Source organism: Chiloscyllium plagiosum, unplaced genomic scaffold (assembly GCF_037043375.1).
Source record: "Chiloscyllium plagiosum isolate Xiang-an unplaced genomic scaffold, Cpla_swu_hap1 HiC_scaffold_1, whole genome shotgun sequence".
NCBI lineage: Eukaryota > Metazoa > Chordata > Chondrichthyes > Orectolobiformes > Hemiscylliidae > Chiloscyllium > Chiloscyllium plagiosum.
In genome coordinates, this window is record NW_028270139.1 from 74,755,731 (window position 1) to 74,776,447 (window position 20,717).

General features: G+C 41.7%; 1 protein-coding gene across 2 annotated transcripts in view; it reads right to left on the minus strand.

Moving 5' to 3' along the window:
- Positions 1 to 20,253, minus strand: part of LOC122550368 (uncharacterized) — a 73,782-nt gene extending 53,529 nt beyond the window's left edge. For both annotated transcript variants that reach the window (XM_087988098.1, XM_043691097.2), the window contains exons 1-4: positions 20,159 to 20,253; positions 13,475 to 13,655; positions 9,452 to 9,563; positions 902 to 978 (exon numbers count right to left, since the gene is read on the minus strand). In XM_087988098.1, coding sequence (XP_087844224.1) covers positions 902 to 978; positions 9,452 to 9,563; positions 13,475 to 13,628 — 343 coding nt within the window. In that variant the 5' untranslated portion in view covers positions 13,629 to 13,655; positions 20,159 to 20,253. The remainder of the gene's footprint in view (positions 1 to 901; positions 979 to 9,451; positions 9,564 to 13,474; positions 13,656 to 20,158) is intronic.
- Between the last annotated feature and the right edge of the window lie 464 nt (positions 20,254 to 20,717).

Genomic DNA, 20,717 nt, shown 5'->3' on the forward strand with positions numbered 1-20,717 from the left:
GACTGCTGGGCTCTGACCTGCTTTTGTAGCCACAGTATTTAGTCCAGTTCAGTTCCTGATCACAGGTGCCCACAGGATCTCGATAGTAATTCCATTTTCACTTGGGTATCCCCAACTCTATCTCTTTCAGAACGCAACTGCTCCTTACAGAGTTTCCTTCACTAAGTCCTCTATAGTTTCTAAGTGTGGCTGGCTTTTTATGTCTTTTCCTAGCTCACACTCTTGGCTCAGCACTTCCTACCAGCTTCGGAACGGAATTTGCCTTTGGGGTTTGAGCTCACCTTTTTGTCGCTGTCCCTTTCTGTTAGCAATTGTATTTCAGCTGATGACTGTATCTTGCTAAAGTGGCAATGTTCCTAAAAGGGTAAAGTAATTTGCTACAATTGTGTTATTTTCTGTTGTGTCATTTTGATTTCTTCTCCTCATGACGAAGGTCAGTACCACTGCAGGTATGAGGTATTTTCCCAGATGACCATTGCTGGCACCTTATGGTATTTGCCAGCATGTGGTGCTGGGTAAGGAACGTTTGAGGTTGTTTGCTGCTACCAATCATCCTCTGTCTTTGTCTTGGGCCTACCCAACAATTAATGGTAGTGGATACGCTACCGTACAGAATCTGCAAAAGTAGCAGTATGCTTAGATAACAAGAAGGTTGATTGCATGATCGTAAAACAAGTCACCAGGCATAATGAATACGACCCTGGGGACCTGGTACAGTTACATCTGGTACAGTTACATCTGAAAGCAAGAGCAGAACTTATTTTCACCCACAATGTGAGACATCAGAATGGCTGGAGTCAATGTAACATGAATAGTAACTCCTTCAAACCATCACCTTATACAATAACCACAATGCTGTTGTACCCACTTTTAAACTTGTTAAATTCATAAATATTTTTACCTGTACCCAAGTGCTTCTTCTGCAACTGTAGCTTATGCAATTCCTGCTTCAAGCTTTCTTGCTTTTCCTTCAACTTCCTTAAAAGAAAATGTCAGTGAATAATCAAGGTTTTTATATTGTCCAAAAACCAAAGAGAGGAAAGGAGACCCTAACTGGGTGCTGGGCTCATATGAAATGTTGTTTGAAGGCTTGGAATTGGAATGTTATTTGATACCTATCATGATTTGAATGTGTTAGCAGGTGGTAAAAACAATAAGTGCTAACTTAACATCTGCATTAATAATCTAGACCTTGGTATATGGGCACAATTCCAAAATACTCAACAACTTAGCCTTTATTACAGTACAAAAACAAACATGTCATCTTAAACCTCTATAAATTTCTGGTCTGGTTCCAGTGCCACAATAAATTTATTGACTTGATGTGAGTGGCCAAAATAAGCTTCAACTGCATATATCCCAATAACTGCACCATTACATGTACCACAACCTCAACAAACATCATCCAGCAGCCAAATACACACTGACATTCAGATGGAGGTAGTGCTGGTAGTGATGAGGAGGAGAATGTCGTGGAAAGAAGCGGATCAGGCCACTTTCCGATGAGAGGAATGTAGCAACTGCAATCGCCTTGAAGCTGTACAACAATTTCTGATGCTTATTCGCCCCCAGGCTGTTCCTCTACCAAGTTCTATTTATAGTCTAGGTTAAGGCTACAGTGCTACACAACTGCTAAGGGCATGTGATTTGCCTTCTTCCAATCTCAGCAGGTATCCTTCTCTCCTGTGTATTGGGGTTGCACTTCCTAGAAACGCTCAAGTACCCAGTAGCAGTTCAAGAAAACTACCAAAGGTCAGAGATTGTTGGGGGGGGGGGGGGGGGGGGGGTGGTGAGGTAGGACATCAGGATTCCTTATTTGTTTTTGAATATAATGGGTGGCACTAGTTATTAAGTGGGGATGGAAATAGTGTTTCTTCTTACTGTGCTTTCTGTGGGGAAGGGGTTAAAAGGATTGAGCGTAAATGATGGACTTCTTACTGGATTCTAACTTGCGAAAGGTATATCATCTTCATTTAACTGTGATGAATGTGCCTCTGAGTTGCCAGATGTCTTGCTGGAAGTGTCTGGTGCTTCCAGGGTCACCTGCTCTTCCACTTCCTCCTCCTCTGGGGACTCCTGAGTTTGACTTTCCGTAACAATTAATACAGGTATTCAGGAGACCTATCCCCTGCTCCCATGACCCAGTATCTAAAAGTAAACTGCTGATTGCCCAATGGCCTTCCTGGTCACCAAGGTAGCCAGTGTGGTTCTTTTCATATGCATTGTTATTCTCACCTTTAAATCTGCCACATCATCCTCGTCAAAATACAACCATTAAATCCTCCATCCTTATAAACTCCATCTTAATTCCAACCTTTCCTCATGTTGTTGCATCCCAACATATGACAACAGACTGTTACCTCCCAAATCTACACATATCATTCCCAGAACACCAAATCTGAATCGCTTTAATCAGATTTCTGCTCTGCCATAGTACCAATATATCATTTTTCAAAGTCACAAATGACATGCAAGATGATTGTAATCAATAAAACCCATCCCTCCATATTCTTCTCAATTAATGGCAACCCATAACCAATGGAGTGCCACAGAGATCATTGCTGGAACCCCAAATATTTACGTTGTGCATTAATGACTTGGATGAGGAAAGTGAAGGTACTATGTCCAGGTTTGTGGATTACACAAAAATAGATGGCAAGAGAAATGATGAGAATAACACGAGTCTGTAGAGATTAAGTGAGAGGACAAAAACTTGGGCAGATGGAATATAATGTGCAAAATGTGAAGTTCTGCACTTTGGCAGGAAAATAGAGGAGATCAATATTATTTAAATGGAGAAAGACTGTGGAAAGCTAGAGAACAAAGGGATTTGGGAGTCCTTGTCCATGAATCACAAAATGCTAACATTCAAATTCAGCGATAATAGGGAAGGTAAGCGTTGGCCTTTCTTTCAAAGGGAATGGATAATAAAAGTAGGAAGATTTTGGAAAAACTATATGGCACTAGTAGAACCATAGCTGGAATACTGTGAATAGCTTTGGGCTCCTTTATCTAAGCAAAGATATGTTGGCACTGAAGGTTGTCCAGAGAAGGTTCAATGGACTGATATCAAGAATGGAGGGACTGTCTCATGAGATGAGGTTAAGTAGATTGGATTTGTACTCTTTAGGATACAGAAAAGAGAAAGGGGACCTTATTGAACTATATAAGATTCTTAGGGGACTTTACAGGATAGATGTGGAATGATTGTTTCTCCTTGTGGGAAAGTCTAGACCGGAGGGTATAATCTCAGAATAAAGGACCGCACATATTTAAGACTGAGATGGGGAGGAATTTCTTCTCTCAGAGGGTGAAGTTCTTTACTGCAGAGAGTTGTTATGGCTGGGTTGTTAAGTATATTCAAAGCTGAGACAGACAGATTTTAATCAACAAGAGAATCAAGGGTTATGGTGAAAAAACGGGAATGTGGAGTTGGCGATTATCAGGTCAGCCATAATTTAAGTGAATGACAGAGCAGACTCCATGGGCTGAATGGCCTATTTCTGAATCACCTCTTTGCTGTTGATGGAATTGTTCTGTTACATTCTTATCTAACTAATACTCAATGCCGAAGAATCACTAGCAATGGCTTCTCTTTCTACTCCTGCATTGTTAGCTCTAGCATGTTGAAACAATCAATTGTTGGTACCCTCCTATTTCTCATTTACAGGATGCCTCTCTATGACATTATTTGAATACATAGCATCAGTTTCCACATGTATTGTTGACACCCAGCTCTATCTCACCCCTGTCTCTCTCAACTCCTCCATCGTCAAGATTGCATGATCAAACATTTTCTCCAGCTAAATACTGGGAAGCCATTGTAAGAAACTCTGCTCCCTAACCACTGATTTCACTCCTCTTTATGGTCAGTATCTGAGGCTCAACCAGACTGTTAACAAACTTGATGTTGTATTCTATCTTGACTTTATATTTTTCTCTCTTTGTTTAATCTCATCCCTCCTCCATCCACAGCCTTCCATCACTTCAACGTTTCCAGTTTCCTGGTCATAACTGTCCCTCTTCACAATGGGCACAAAATCTGGATCCCACACCTCGCCCCAATCAGGACGCTTGGAGGATTCTCTATTTTCTTCCCAAACAGAGGATCAAGCCAATGTTCATCCACCACAACACTCCTCCAGCTGTCTGAACATGCTGTCCCACTGAACAACTTCTGCTCTAACTCCAGTCACTTCCTCCAAATAAAAGGTGCTACCACAGGACCACATGTGTCTCAACATACCCTTTTTTTCTGCGGTCAGTGGAACATTCCTTGCTCCCATCCTTCTCTGGTCCCCTCCATTACCTCTTTTTCTTAACTATCAATGATTCTACCATGATATGTTCCACTCTAACCCTGAACTGGAAAGTTTCATCACTATTATTTGCAATTTTTAGCCTTTGCTCATTTTTGCATTGACTAACTTTTTCCTTTTCTCCTCTGTCTCCATTTCTAGTGATGGACTATCAACTAATAAGCCCCACTGACTCCCAAAACTAGTGTTGACTGCACTCCCTCAGTAGCTGTAAGAACTCGATATCACTGTCCCAGTTTCTCCATCTATCTTATAATAATTTGAACAATGCATCTTTTCATAACAGCAGTTCTGACATGCCTTTCTTGTTTCTCAATTGTAGATTTCCTGCTGTCATGCCTGACAGAGGCTTTGACTATTTTTGTTCCAATCCCTGCACTTTACACATCTTTCCCTCAACCCAGAACCATAATGATGTTCGCTGTCCTCAAATTCCACTCCACTATCCTCCATATTGAAATTGCAGGGCTAATGGCCATAACCTTTCAGTTTTCCCAGGAATGAGGGGAGGTGACTGAAGAACGGAGAATTGTAAATAGTACAATCTTATCCAAGAAAAGTTGTCAGGATAATCCCAGCAATTTTGGATCAGTCGGTTTAACTTTGGTGGCAGGGAAACTTTCAGAAACAATTACCTGCGATAGAATAGATAAACACATGCAAAAATGTTGGTTGATTATGGAGAGTTCTCATGGATTTTTAAAAGTATTTTGCAAACTTGCTGGAGATCATAATTATTTATCTCTACTTCTGCCATCGGTCTGTCTACCTTAGTCTGAATGCTGCATTTCATTTGATAAGATCAAAGCCTTTAAATTTGTTCTCTTTTTGATTTTCCCTACACTTTATATTTCCTTGGTACAAAATGATATTCACACATTCTGTCCCTTCCTTTTTTTTATTGTCTAGTAACATTGGCCCCATCACTAACCTGAAATTCTACCTTCTCTTTTACCTTTGATTTTCTAATTTTCCATGCAGCAGAAACCATAACTATTTAGTCTAAAGCCCTATCTACAGCCCACTTTATGCAATTTGCCTGCAAGTGAAGTGAGGAAACATTTTGCACATTGAGAGTAGTTAGGGTATGGAATGCACTGTCTGGTGATGTGGTGAATTGAGTTATTCAAGAGGACTTTGGATGATTATTTAGAGAGAAACGGTGTGCAGGGATATTAGAAAAAAGCAGGAGATTGGCAGTAGGGTATGCAACCGGTGCTGGCACTATGGGCCGAATGGCCTCCTTTGTGCCTTAATGATTCTATGGTCCTGGGATATTCAATGGATCATTCTCCAGCATTTCCACCAACTCCAGCATAGTGACGCCACTAAACATATCTCCCCTCCCACCACAGCATCCTGAAGGAAATGCTTCCTCCATGATACTCTGACCCACTCCTCAACCAATACCATACTCGTCCTCTCTTTCCACACCACCTTTCCTTGCAAACATATGAAATATAAACACTGCCCTTTATTCCCACCCAACCCACCACCAAACCTCCTTTCTCAGTATTCAAGGCTCGAAAGATTCCTTCCAGTGAAACAGCAAATTACGGGCATTCTTTTAGTGCATTCGTTTCTCACAATGTGGTTTGCTCGACAGCGGAAAGACTAAAGTTAGATTGTGTGATTGTATTGTGAAATACTTTCACTCAGTAAGAAACAGAACAATGAGTATCTGCCAACCTGTCATTTGAATTCCCCAACTTGCTCACATGTTGACCCGCATCTTTGGCCTATCGTATTCATAGCATCCCAATTAAAATCTCAATATTAGCTCAAGGAACAGCACCTCACCTCCTGGTGGGCACTTTCAGCCTTACCACTCCTAGGCTGACTTTAACAATTTATAATCCCTAGCCCCATTTTGTTCCCTTGACATGACATATTTTAATCTTACTCCTTTTCTTTTTGTTGTTAGATAGCAGTTGTTCATCATTCTGTCATTAACTTCTGTTCATAGAATCATAGACTCCCTATAGTGTGGAAACAGGCCATTTGGCCTAACAAGTCCACACCGACCCTCCAAAGAATATTGCTCCCAGACCCATTCCCCTATCCTATCACTCTACATTTCCCCCTGACTAATGCACCTAACCTACACATCCCTGAACACTATGGGCAATTTAGCATGGCCAATTCGCTTAAACTGCATATCTTTGGATTGTGGGAGGAAACCGGAGTACCTGGAGGAAACCCATGCAGCCATGGGGAGAAAGTGCAAACTCCACACAGAGAGTCTATTCAAATCTTTTGCTTCTTTTATTATTTCACAGGACATAAGCATCACAGACCTTCTTGCCCACCCCAAGTGCCTTGGAGAATCACAGAACTGTTATGCTGCAGAAGTGACCGAATGGCCCATTGTGCTTGCTCCAGTTCTATTACCTAGTGCCAGTCTCATGCCTTTTCCCCATATCTCTGGTACACCACTTCTGTCCAAATAACATCAAAAGCTCTCTTGACTGCTTCAATTGAACCTGCCTTCACTGCACTTCCAAGCATTGCATTCTGCACTTGTTGTGTAAAAAAGACTTTGCTCACATCACTTTAAATCTCTGCCCTCTCATTCATTTCTGTTTCATAAGAGGGAACAGCTACTCCTTATCTACGCTATCCAGCCCACTCCTGACTTTGAAAATCTGTATCAAATCTCCTCTCAGCCTTCTTCTCTCTGGGGAGAACAGTCCCAACTTCTTCGATCTATCTTATCATATACTAATCATACAGAAGATAGTGGGGAACTTGAATCACTGCTGTCCTTGTGGTGTAGGTATATCCAGAATGCTGATAGGAAGGGAGGTCCAGGCTTTTGACCCAGTGATATAGTTCCAAGTCAGGAGGGGATTTTTCAGGTGGTGGTGTCCTCTGTATCTGCAGCCACATCCTATGGTGGGGATTTCAAAGGTACTGTCCAAAGATCTTTAGTGAGTGACTACAAGTGCATCCTCTAGATGGCACATAATACTGTCACCATACGTCATGGTAGAGGATGCGCACATTTAAGGTTTTTGCTTCTTCACTAGTCCCATTTACCATTCCCTTTGACCCTACTCCACTAACTCTATTGTTATTTAATCTCTCTTGCCTTCTACCCCACCACAAGTCTCTCTCTTTTGGTTTTTCTCCACTTTTCTCCTTTTTCTTGTTCAAACCCCGATTACATTTCTACATTTTTTCATGTTCTAATGACAGGTCACGGACCTGAAACATTAATGGTCTTTCTTTCTGCACTGATGCTGCCTCACCTGCTGAATACTTCAGCATTTTCTGTCCATATTATAAAACCACCCTGTTGAGCACTAATTGAATCTGTCCTCCTGACTTTGTTGAGGTCTTGATGCTAAGTTATAATTCCACATACAGATTATAACCAAAATCTACTCAAGCATTGCCCAACTTCATATCTACATCATCGCCCACCATCAGCACCATACCCTCCATAAACATTCTTTTATGTAAAAATGACTCAATATCTCTAAATCCTAAGCACAGTAATTTGAAATCCTTATTCTCATTTTCACTCTGCGCAATTCTAGAAAGAATTCTCTGTGTCATCCCTCTCTCCACTCCTCCCTTCAGCATTGAGTATAGACTTTAGGAGGTCATGTTGTGGCTGTACAGGTAATTGGTTAGGCCACTTTTGGAATATTGTGCGCAATTCTGGTCTCCCTCCTATAAGAAGGATGTTGTGAAACTTGAAAGGTTTCAGAAAAGATTTACAATGATGTTGCCAGATTGGAGGATTTGAGCTATAGGGGGAGGCTGAACAGGCTGGAGCTGTTTTCCCTGGAGCATCTGAGGCTGAGGGGTGACCTTATAGACGTTTATACAATCATGAGGGGCATGAATAGGATAAGCAGACAAAGTCTTTTCGCTGGGGTGGGGGAGTCCAGAACTAGAGGGCATAAGTTTAGAGTGAGAGGGGAAAGATATAAAAGAGACCTGAAGGGCACAGGGGTTACTTGTGTATGGAATGAGCTGCCAGAGGAAGTGGTGGAGGCTAGCACAATAGCAATATTTAAAAGGCATCTGGATGGGTATATGAATAGGAAGGGTTTGGAGGGATATGGGCCAAGTGTTGGCAAATGGGACTAGATTAGTTAGGATATCTGGTCAGCATGGACAAGTTGGACCGAAGGGTCTGGTTCCATGCTGTACATCTCTAAGACTCTATATCTTGCATTTGGGAACTGTCACTTGCTTTGCACTAAGCATGCAAGACTTGGATAATGCACCAACGCCATACCAAGAATTTCAAACACATTAGTGACACTGAGGGAGCTCTAATTAAAGATCAGATAGCAGAACAAAACATCAGACCCATATGCTTATCCAAGCTGCCATGTGATGCATCCACACAACACTCACTCATCATAACTGAGTTGATTGGTCATGTAGCTCGATGCTTGACACACAGTTACCAAAGCAAATCTTCTTTGGGCTGGGTGAGTCTGGCTGTACTCTGACAGTCATATTAAATACTACAAACACACTTTAATGGCTTCATTTAAGAGTTTTAATATGACTTGGAATCCTGGGAGAAGCTCACTCAGGATTGCAGTACTTGGTACAACTAAATAAAATATGATGCAGCCTCTTTTGAAAGTGAGTAACTATCAGAGCCAGAGAGAAAATACAAGGAGGGGAAGGTTTGAGCAAGCAACTCATCCAAAACTCGATCATCCACAATGTCCCATTCTACTTGTTGCAAAACGTTCCAAGTGCAGATCAGTCTTAGCAGCCTTCAATGTATCTACTGGAACCCTATCATACCCTGCTGATCAACATGGTTTTTTTACATTGAACAGCAAACAAGAATCGCTTATTACCCTGAGCTTTGGAACTGTGTCCCTAAATCCCTTTGCCTTCCCATCTATTTTGTATTTCAAAGAATTTCCCCAAAACCTCTCTTGAGCTTTATCACCTCACATTACCTTAGCCTGCATTACTGATTTGGGTATTCTGATGTCTGGTATCATGGCTTAAGATATGTGAAAAGTGTTGTTTAGGTACTAATTATCAAGGGGAAAGTAAATTGTATGTTATGTTTCTAACCACTGTATCCTTGTGCTGTGAAGGTAATGAGACGGCTGTAATATTAAAAAACATTACTGTGTGCATCTGACCTGCTTCGTGCTCGATGTTCCTTTTCCTTTACAAGCTGATCAAACCTGCGCCTGGCCAGCACCTTGTCAATTAACAGCTGCTTGGGGCTTGAAATAGCAGTTAACTTTTCATCTGCAGGAGAAGAAAACAGTTAAATTTACATTTCTTTAACTGAATGTCTGCTGCAGACAATACCGTGAGTTTGAACTTGCGCAAGGATTCTCCATCTCACCTGCCACAACTTGCTGGAAAAACTATGGGCATCTGGAAAAACAGCACTGGGGGTACCTAATCTGTGTGCATAGTCCTGTAGGTTATTATCAGCTTGGCATGAAAAGGTCAAATTCTGAGCTCAGAAGTTACTGCTCACCAAGCATACAGGATTAAAATCTGTCCCTGAAATGTACAAACTTGCTGAATAATATGAAACAAATAGCAGTCATATTCAGATCTTGAATGGAAGTGTACGGTTACATTCTAAAGTGAGGTAGATGATAACAGTTGTAATAAATCTAGAATCGCAGCTACCTGAAAATTCAAAGCATCCTAAAGTCCAGGGATGGCCAATGGTATCATCGACAGTTATTTTGAAAGGTCCGATTGTGCCTGGGGTGTAAGGTTTATGCATACACAAGTAATAGAGCCTTGTCACCAATCCCAGTACTGCCCCAGTACAGTGTTCACTCCACAGTCACAATTACTGCCTCAGAGTCACAACTCCAAATCATTGCTATTATGACATATTGCTGAGCAACTCTTACCGTGGTACTCCACATCTCTCCCTGCCCCCCCGAATCCTGCTCTCACTGTAAGGTCACACCAGTTTTCACGTATTAAATGGGAGCTATTCTGACGGGATAGAGTACATCTGAATCAGGCTTGGACTAGAGTCCTAGAGAATCACATAACCAGAGATTTCAGCTAAATAGTGAAGATTGACTCCAGCTGCACGAAACCTTTTAAAGTCAAAGGTAAAGGAGAAAGTAGGATTGCAGTTTGGTGATGCCTGTTTCCCAAAATTAAAAGGACGGTACAGATGTGTGAATGTCATATTGTAAGAAGGAACCGTAAAAGTTGGGAAACTCGATAATACAACAAGCTGAAAGACTTTGTATCTTAATGCAAGAAGCATTCTGAGTAAGGTGGACGAACTGATGGCACAAATTGAGGTAAATTGACGTCACAAGGACTTTAAACTAGTTAAGGTTGCGGGGAGGGCTCAGGAAAGGTTATTAAAGTTTTTCAGAACAAGTAAAAGAAGAGAAAGTTTTGAAAGGGTCAGGGATCTAAATTCAGGCATAGCAGAGAAGGGCACAACTACGAGAAGCAAGGCAGTCAACGCTGGACTGGGGGTGTTCTACTTAAAGGCACACAGTACACAGAACAAGTATAACTCAGATTAAAATTGTTGAGTTTGATATTGTGGGTATCACAGAGATGTGGCTGCAAGGGGATTAGGGCTGGGAACTAAATATCCAAGGATAGTAAAGGACAAGCAGATGGGAAGAGGGGATAGGGTTGCCTTGTTAGTAAGAAATAAAATTAAATTGATAGAAACAAGTGATTATAGAGGTGGAAAGTGTAGATTCTGTTTGGCTAGAGTTGAAGAACTGCAAAGGGAAAAAAGACCCTGGTGGGAGTTGTGTGTAGGTCCCTTAGTCAGGATGTGGGAGAGAAAATTATCAGTTGGAAAAGGTCTGCACGAAAGGCACAATAATCCTGGGGGGCTTCAATGTGCAGGTGGACTGGGAGAAATCAGGTTGTAGCAGATCCCAAGAAAAGGAATTTGTGGAATGTTTACGAAATGGTTCTTTGGAGCAGCTTGTGGTAGAGTCCACTAGGGGAGAGGCAATTCTGGAGGGGCAGTTGCCAAAATTTGACGGCAATCACCCTGCCTTTTGAGAGGGAGAAGATTGAATTAGATGTCACAGTATTACTATAAAGTAACTACAAAGACTTGAGGAGGAGCTGGCCAGAGTTGATTGGAAGGAAAGCCTAGCAGAGAAGATGGTGGAACTGCAATGGCAGGGGCGTTTGCGATAATTCCAGAGGCACAACTGAAATTTATCTCATGGAAGAAGAAACAATCTAAGGGGAGGATGAGGCAACCATGGCTGATAAAGCAAATTAAGTATGGTGTAAAAGCAAGAAGAAAAGCATATAATGTGGTGAGAATTAGTGGAAAGTCTTTAGAAACCATCAGAGGATAACTAACAAAAAATAAGGGGCAGGAGAAGATGAAATATAAGAGTAGGTAAGAAGATTGCAAGAGTTCTGTTAGATATATGAAAAAGGAAGAGGCAACAGTGGACATTGGACTGCTGGAAAATGAGGCTGGAGAAGTTAGTAATGGGGAATAAAGAAATGGCGGAGGAACTGAATAGGTACTTTGTATCATTTTTCACAATGGAAGACAACATCCCAGCACTTTAAGAGAATCAGTGGGCAGAAGAAAGTGTAGTGACCATCACTAAGGAGAAGGTGCTGGGGAAGCTGAAAGGTCTTAAGGTGGATAACTGGTGGAGTTCAGCAGGGGTCAGGGTTGGGACCACAGTATTCACCTTTTTTTGTTAAGTTCATTCATGAGTTGAGGGCCTTGTTGGCCAGGCCAGCATTTATTGTCCATACCAGCAGGCAGTTAAGAGTCAACTACATTGCTGTGGGTCTGGAGTCAAATGTAAGCCAGACCAGGTAAGGATGGCAGTTTCCTTCAATGAAGAACATTAGTGATCCAGATGGGGTTTCCCCCACAATCAACAATAGATTCATGGTCATCAGTAGACTCTTAATTCCTGGTATTTATTGAATTCAAATTCCACCATTTGCCGAGACAGAATTCAAACCCAGGTCCCCAGAACATTACTTGGGTTTCTGGATTAAAAGTCCAGCGATAATACGACTAGGCCATTGCCTACCCTTGTACAATAACAATCTTGATGAAGGAACTGAGGGCATTGTTGCTAAGTTTGCAGATAACACAAAGACAGGTCGTGCTGAAAAAGCAGGGAAGATGCTCAAGGACTTGAGCAACCTAGGAGAGTGGGCAAAAAAGTGGCAGATGGATCATAATATGGGAACATGTGAGGTTATGCACATTTGTAGGAAGAATAAAGGGGTAGACTATTTTCTAAACAAGGAAAGACTTCGGAAATCTGACGCATAAAGGGATATTGGGTGTCCGAGTTCAGGAGTTTCTTAAGTTTAACATACAGATCACTTGACAGTTAGAAAGGCAAATGTAATGTCTGCATTCATTTTGAGAGGTATAAGAGCAGTGAGGTACTGCTGATGCAGTAAAAGGCTGTGATCAGACCGCATCTGGAATACTGTGAGCCCCATATGTAAGGGGGGATGTGCTAGCATTGAAGGGGATCCAGAGGAGGTTAACAAGAGTGGTGTTGGGGATGAATGGCTTGTCATATGAAGAGCGGTTAAGGACTCTGAATAGAGTGGACGTAGCGAAGATGTTTTCACTAGTAGAAGAGACTACGACCCAAGGGCACATCCTCAGAGTGAATAGATTACCCTTTCAGACTGTGAATAGGAGGAATTTCTTCAGCCAGAGGCTGATGAATCTGTGGAACTTACTGCCGCACAGGGCTGTGGAGGCCAAGGCACTGAGTATATTTAAGTCAGACGTAGACAGGTTCTTAATTAGTAAGGAGATCAAAGGTTCTGGGGAGAAGGCAGCCATGATTGAATGTGAAGCAGACTCAATAGGCTAAATTGTATAATTCTTCTCCTCTATCTTATGGGTCACAAATGAAAACTGTCCCATTTAGTAAATTCATTTAAATATTTTGACAAGATGACTCCGTTAAATAAGCACAAAGGTAGAGGCGAGCAGATCTGTTGTTGTCATTGATTTACAACCAAGGTGAAGGCACTTTGTTCATGTGTCACTGGTTGCAAAATGTTTTTACACATTTATGCATTTTATCTGCAATGGTTTCTACAATAACAGACAATGAATTTGAATAAAATATAGCTTTACAGTTTGCATTCATTAATCCTGCAATTTAACTGCTAACGTGGTAACTTACTTTGCTCTCTGACTTGTGCATAGTTTTGACTAACTGACTCAAGAGAACAAGATCCCAAAGGCATCCAAATTTCCTCTTTCAAAGTCTTTCCAGATAAATATTTCTCAATTGTTTTTTTCCCTGTCCATTCCTCAGTCATGTGTGGCTGGCTCATTGTTCCAGATTGGTGAAATGGTATAATCTGTGATGAACGGAAAGAAAGGAGCACATAAAACATTAAAAAATGTTAAAATCAAAAACTTCTAGAAACACTCAACTGGTCAGGAAATATCAGTGAAGATCAAGCAGAGTTCATGTTTCAAATTGAGTACCTTTCATCAGAATTTGTAAAAGGTACACAGGCAAAGAGATTTTAAATAAGTGAAGAGGCAGAAAATGGAATGGGAGAGGAAGGAAATGATTGAAAGGAAAGCTCTCTGATCTAATATAAGGCAGGAGGAATTAAGTGACAAAAGGATGATGGTGTAAAGCCAAAGAAGCTTCTTTAGTCTGTCACACATGAAATATCATTCAATCACCTCAGGTCTATTCTCAGAAACTTTATTCCAAATCTTTCCAATTTCACAAACAATGTACCTTTACCTAGCAATGTCAATCGATTTTATTTGTTTATGGGATGAGTGTATCTCTGGCAAGCCCAAGATCACTCATCCCTAAATGCCCTTGCAATGATGGTGTTTAGTCATCTTCTTGAACTGCTGCTGTCGATGTGGTGCAGAGACACCACAGCATTCAGAAGGCAGTTGTAAAATTCTGAACGAGTGCTGATGAAACCTTCCAACACTTTGCTGATGATTAACAATAGATCTGATGGGATTTTAGCAGATTGGATTCATCCAGCTGTTTGTGGGCAGCACACACAACAATCTTCCACTTTGCAGGTAGAGATCAGATAGTAGCTGGACTGGAACAGTTTAGTTTAGTCAGCCCTCCAGACAGGGCCTTTGGCTTTTGTGGTATCCTATACATTGAATTATTTCCCAAGATTACATGGAGTGAATGAAACCTTTGCACAGTCACAGAATTATTTTGATGTAAGGTGATGATCTGGAGACAATCACCAGCACCTAAACGAGTGCAAGTCTGGAGGACCCAGACTCAGTCACCAGCACCTGAAAGAGTGAGAGGGGGGGAAGATAGGAGGACCATGTGCTTCAGAAACAGCGCAAGAGAGTGGGTTCAGTAACCTTACAAACAGTACAAGAGATCAGGGGCTGCAATTTTATAAAAGGAAGAATGGACTGTGAGAGAAGGGCACAGATGGCAGGAGACAAAATCCAGAGGCAGAGAACCCTTTCAACTTGGTTCGACGTGTCAGAGCCAAAGTGTGATGCCATAGCAACACCTGCGACATATTTGATTGACCAAGTGGTTTAGATCAGGAGGTGTTACTGCAGCTGAAGAAATTCATTTTTTAAATGGTTAACATGCAAAGTAATTAATTAAATCAAGTACAGCTGGTTGAGCATGCGATATGTGCAGCTACAATTCATCATTTATAGAAACAATTTGGATATGAACATAGGAGGTATAGTTAGTAAATATGCAGATGGCACCGAAATTGGAAATGTAGTGGACAGCGAAGGAGGTTACCTCAGAGAACAACGTGATCTTGATCAGATGGACCAATGGACTGAGGAGTGGCAGATGGAGTTTAATTTAGATAAATGTGAGGTGCTGCATTTTGGAAAGGCAAATCAGGGCAGGATTTATACACTTAGTGGCAAGATCCTGGGGAGTGTTGCTGAACAAAAGAGACCTTGGAGTGCAGGTTCATGTCTCCCTGAAAGTGGAGTGAGTACAGGAGTTGGGGAGTCATGTTGCAGCCGTACAGGACATTGGTTAGGCCACTTTTGGAATATTATGTGCAATTCTGGTCTCCTTCTTATCGGAAAGATGTTGTGAAACTTGAAAGGGTTCAGAAAAGACTTACAAGGATGTTGCCAGGTTTGCAGGATTTGAGCTATAGGGAGAGGTTGAATAGGCTGAGGCTGTTTTCCCTGGAGCGTCAGAGGGTGAGGGGTGACCTCATAGAGGTTTATTAAATCATGAGGGGCATGTATAAGATAAATAGACAAAGTCTTTTCCTTGAGGTCGGGGAGTCCAGAACTAGCGGGCATAGTTTAGGGTGAGAGGGGAAAGATATAAAAGAGACCTAAGGGGCAACTTTTTCATGCAGAGGGTGGTACATATATGGAATGATTTGCCAGAGGAGGTGGTGGAGGCTAGTACAATTGTAGCATTTAAAAGGCATCTGGATGGGTCTATGAATAGGAAGGGTTTGGAGAGACATGGGCTGGGTGCTGGCAGGTGGGACTAGGTTGAGGTGGGATATCTGGTCGACATGCATGAGTTGGACCAAATGGTCTGTTTCCGTGCTGTACATTTCTATGATTCGATGACTTTATGAAGCCTTTCCAGTTTCACAACATCCTTCCTATAGCAGGGAGACCAGAATTTCATGCAGTATTCCAAAAGAGACCTAACCAATGTCCTGTGCAGCTGCAACATGACCTCCCAACTCCAATACTCAATGAACTGACCAACAAAGGAAAGCATACCAAATGCTTTCTTCACTATCCTATCTACCTGCAACTCCACTTTCAAGGTACTATGAACCTGCACTCCAAGGTCTCTTTGCTCGGCAACACTCCCTGGGACCTTACCATTAAGTGTATAAATCCTGTTAAGATTTGTTTTCCCAAAATGCAGCACCTCGCATTTATCTAAATTAAACTCCAGCTGCCACTTCTCGGCGCATTGGCTCATCTGACCAAGATTCTGTTATAATCTGAGGTAACCTCTGTGTTATCCACTACACCTCCAATTTTGGAGTCATCTGCAAACATACTAACTATGCCTCTTATGCTCACAACCAAATCATTTGTTTAAATGAGAAAAAGTAGAGGACCCAGCATCGATCCTTGTGGTACTCCACTGATCACAGGCCTCCAGTCTGAAAAGCAACCTTCCACCACCATCCTGTGTCTTCTACCTTCAAGCCAGTTCTGTATCCAAATGGCTAGTTCTCCCTGTATCTACCGTCTACCATCATCAATCCTCTTCGTTACTTCTTCAAAACACTCAATCAAGTTTGTGAGACATGATTCCTCCAGCACAAAGCCATGTTAACTATCCCTAATCAGCCCTTGCCTTTCCAAATACACATACATCCTGTCCCTCAGGATTCCTTCCAACAACTTGCTCACTACTGATGTCAGGCTCACTGGTTTATAGTTCCCTGGCTTATACTTACCACCTTTCTTAAATAGTGGCACCACATTAGCCAACCTCCAGTCTTCTGGCACCTCACCTGTGACTATTGATGATACAAATATCTCAGCAAGAGGCCCAGCTATCACTTCTCTAGCTTCCCACAGAGTTCTAGACTACACTTGATCAGGTCCTGGGGATTTATCCACTTTTATGCGTTTCAAGACATCCAGCACTTCCTCCTCTGTAATATGGACATTTTTCAAGATGTCACCATCTATTTCCCTACATTCTATATCTTCCATGTCCTTTTCCACAATAAACACTGAGGCAAAAAATTCATTTAATATCTCCCCCACCTCCTGTGGCTCCACACAAAGGCCGCCTTGCTGATCTTTGAGGGGCCCTATTCTCTCCCTAGTTACCCTTTTGTCCTTAATGTATTTGTAAAAGCCCTTCGGATTCTCCTTAACTCTATTTGCCAAAGTTATCCCATGTCCCCTTTTAGCCCTCCTGATTTCTGTCTTAAGTACAGTATGCTCCTACTGCCTTTATACTCTTTTAAGGATTCACTTGATCTCTACTGTCTATACCTGACATAAGCTTCCTTCTTTTTCTTAACCAAACCCTCAATTTCTTCAGTCATCCAGCATTCCCTACCAGCCTTTCAGCCAGCCTTTCCTTTCATCCTGGATTCTCGTTATCTCATTTCTGAAGGCTTCCCATTTTCCAGCCATCCCTTTACCTGCGAACATCTGCCCCCAATTAGTGTTTGAAAGTTCTTGCCTAATACCATCAAAATTAACCTTTCTGCAATTTAGAACTTCAACTTTTAGATCTGGTTTCAATAAAGATTTACAAGGATGTTGCCAAGGTTGGAGGGTTTGAGCTATAGGGAGAGGCCCAATAGGCTGAAATTATTTTCCTTGGAACATTGGCGGCTGAGGAGTGACCTTATAAAGGTTTATAAAATTATGAAGGGCATGGAAAGAGTGAATAGACAAGGTCTTTTCCCAGGATAGTTGAGTATCAGTTTAAGGAAAGATTTAAAAGGGACTTAAGGGCCATTTCTTTTTCATGCAGAGGGTGGTGCATAAATGGAATGAGCTGCCAGAGGAAGTTGTGGAAACTGGTACCATTACAACAGTTAAACGGCATCTGGATGGGTATATGAATAGGAAAGGTTTATAGGGATATGGGCGAAATGCTGGCATGGGGCTAGATTTATTTGGGATATCTGGTCGGCATGGACAAGTTGGACTGAAGGATCTGTTTCTGTGTGGTACAGCTCTATGACAGCTGGTATGGGAGCTGGTAGACACCAGTGCATTCCACTGTCTCTACATCTGAAGCAAATATTGGCTGCTTGAGGAACTTTGGCTCAGAGTTGATGATTTGAAGCGTAACACATCAGGATGGGGAGAACTACCTGCACACTCTTTCCTTAAGGAAACAGGCCACAGCCGTGGTTAGGGAATAATAGGGTGTGACTGTGAATGAGCAGGTATGGGAATCCAAATGACTTTGGAGGGGTCTCAGCCAGCACCCATATTCAAGGTTCTTACTCATGGGGTGGGCAAGAGCACAGACTGCAGGGAGGTTGAGCAAATTAACCACAGCATTGTGGTCCAGAATATCAGTCAAGTAGGCAGAATAAGGTAAATCTAGTAGTAATTGGAGATAGTACAATTAGGGAAATAGATACTATTCTCCTGCAGCAAAGACAGCATTCTGAAGGCTGTGTTACCTTCCTGTTGCCGAGGTTCAGAACATCTCCTCTCAGTTCGAGAGGAACTTGGAGCAGAAGGGGAAGGATCCAGATGTTGTGGTTCAAATAGGTACCAAAACTTAGGTAGACTGAGGAAAATATCTTCTGCTTCGGCATTATAAGTGCATCACAGCTAAACTGAAAGGCAGAAGCACTAAGCAAATGATCTCTGGATTACCACCTAAGCCACTTAGCATTAGCAAGTTGGCACCAGGTAAATACATTTGAGAGATAAATACATGGTTCAATGATTGGTATGAGAGAAATGGAATCTCATTCTTGAGGCACTAGCACCAATATTAAGGAAACTATTGTTATGTAAGGCCAGGCTTAATTTGAACCATTGTGGAACCAGTGTCATGGCAAATTATATAACTAGGATTGTAGACAGGTAGGATTCAATTGAAGGGATGTTTAAAAAATTTAAAAGAAAAAGAGGGCAGGTGTGCAGGTCGGTGTAGAGGTGCACAATAAGCAAAGTGTGACAGGAAGGAATAGAAAAATTGGAACCAAAATAAGTAATAATGTCACAAGTCAAGCTTTGTGCTCTTTATCGGAATGCAAGCATCATTTGTAACAAGATAGATGAGTCGATGACACAAATAAAAATAAATGAATATAACTTGCTATCTATTATGGAGACATAGACTGTGAACTCAATATTCAGGGGTGTTTGACATTCCAAAAGGACTGAGAGGAGAACTTTCTTCACACAGAGAATGGTGAGTATGTAGAATTCACTACAACAGAAAGTGATTGAGGCTAAAACACCACGTGTTTTCAAATTGGGGTTAGGTACAGATCTTATGACTAAAGGGATCAGGAGATATGGGAGAAGGATGGGATTAGGGTATTGAGCTGAAAGATCAACCATGATTGTATTTTATAGAACATAGAACATTGAATGATGGAGAAGGCTCAAGGCTTATAAGAGGCATAAATAGGAAGAAATATTTGCCCTTGGTGGAGGAATCAATGATGAGGGGGCATAGGTTTAACAATAAGGGGTGGGAGGTTTTGAGCGGATGTGAGAAAAAGGTTTTTCACTCAGAAGGCAGCACGAATCTGTAACTCACTGTCTGTAAGGGAGATAGTGGCAGAAAATATGCCTTGCGATGCCAAGGCATACAAGGCGATGGGTCAAAAGTATGGCACTGGAAAAGCACAACAGGTCAGGTAGCATCTGAGGAATAGGAAAGTTGACCTTTCAGGCATAAGCCCTTCATCAGAAATGGTGGGGAGAGGGGTGCTGAGACATAAAATGGGAGGGGTGGGGCTTAGGTGGTTTGATGGGCCAAAGACTTTCTATACTGTAACCCTCTGACTCCAGATTCCCAATGTGTTGTCTGGCTTGCTGAATATTCACAGGTTTTTAATTTATTTTAAAACAATTGAATCGTGACCACTTCAATATATTTCAGCAGCCTGACCTTAGAACAACAGGAGCATGCGTCAGACAAATCGTTAAACTCCGCGTAAACGAATCGTAAAACTGCTACCCACTATATTAGCAACCTCGGTGCATGCAATTACTACAGTGCATCGCTTACTCGTTCCTGAGATACAACGAACTCTCAGAATTGAAATTGCTCCTGAAATCAGTTTCAGTGATATGAACCGCATATTAGTTTGTGTAAACATTTTAGTAAATATCATTTTGATGAGACAACATACCCTTGAAGTCGCTGCTATAAGGCACTTACCTGGAGCTTGTTTATCAGACGGTTGCTACAACAGAAGTCAACAGGAAAAATCCCAGTGTGTGGACGGAATAGTCAGTCACGTGCCAGCTCACCCTACGGAGAAGATAATATGAATGAGTGCGAAGTCATCACTAAATCAATGCTATTTATCCAATATATACTGTAAAATGTGGGGCTCCCCCCAGAAAATTGATCATCCTATCTGTTTTTCTTTGTTGCTAATGTCACCAAAACACAAGGTCAGAAGTCACACTACATCAGGTTGTAGTCCAAAAGGATTATTTGAAATCACAAGCTTTTTGAGTTTGACGGAGCAGCGCTCTGAAAGCTCCAGTACCACCTCTACGTCATGTCCAAATCACAAATGTGCAATGAGGCACCAAAGCAACAGAGATTGAGTTTAAAATCCAGATCTTTTACTCGAAAAACTCAATCAAGTTTGTGAGATATGATTTCCCACACACAAAGCCATGTTGACTATCCCTAATCAGTCCTTGCCTTTCCAAATACATGTACATTCCACTGAGGTCAGGTTCACCGGTCTATAGTTCCCTGGCTT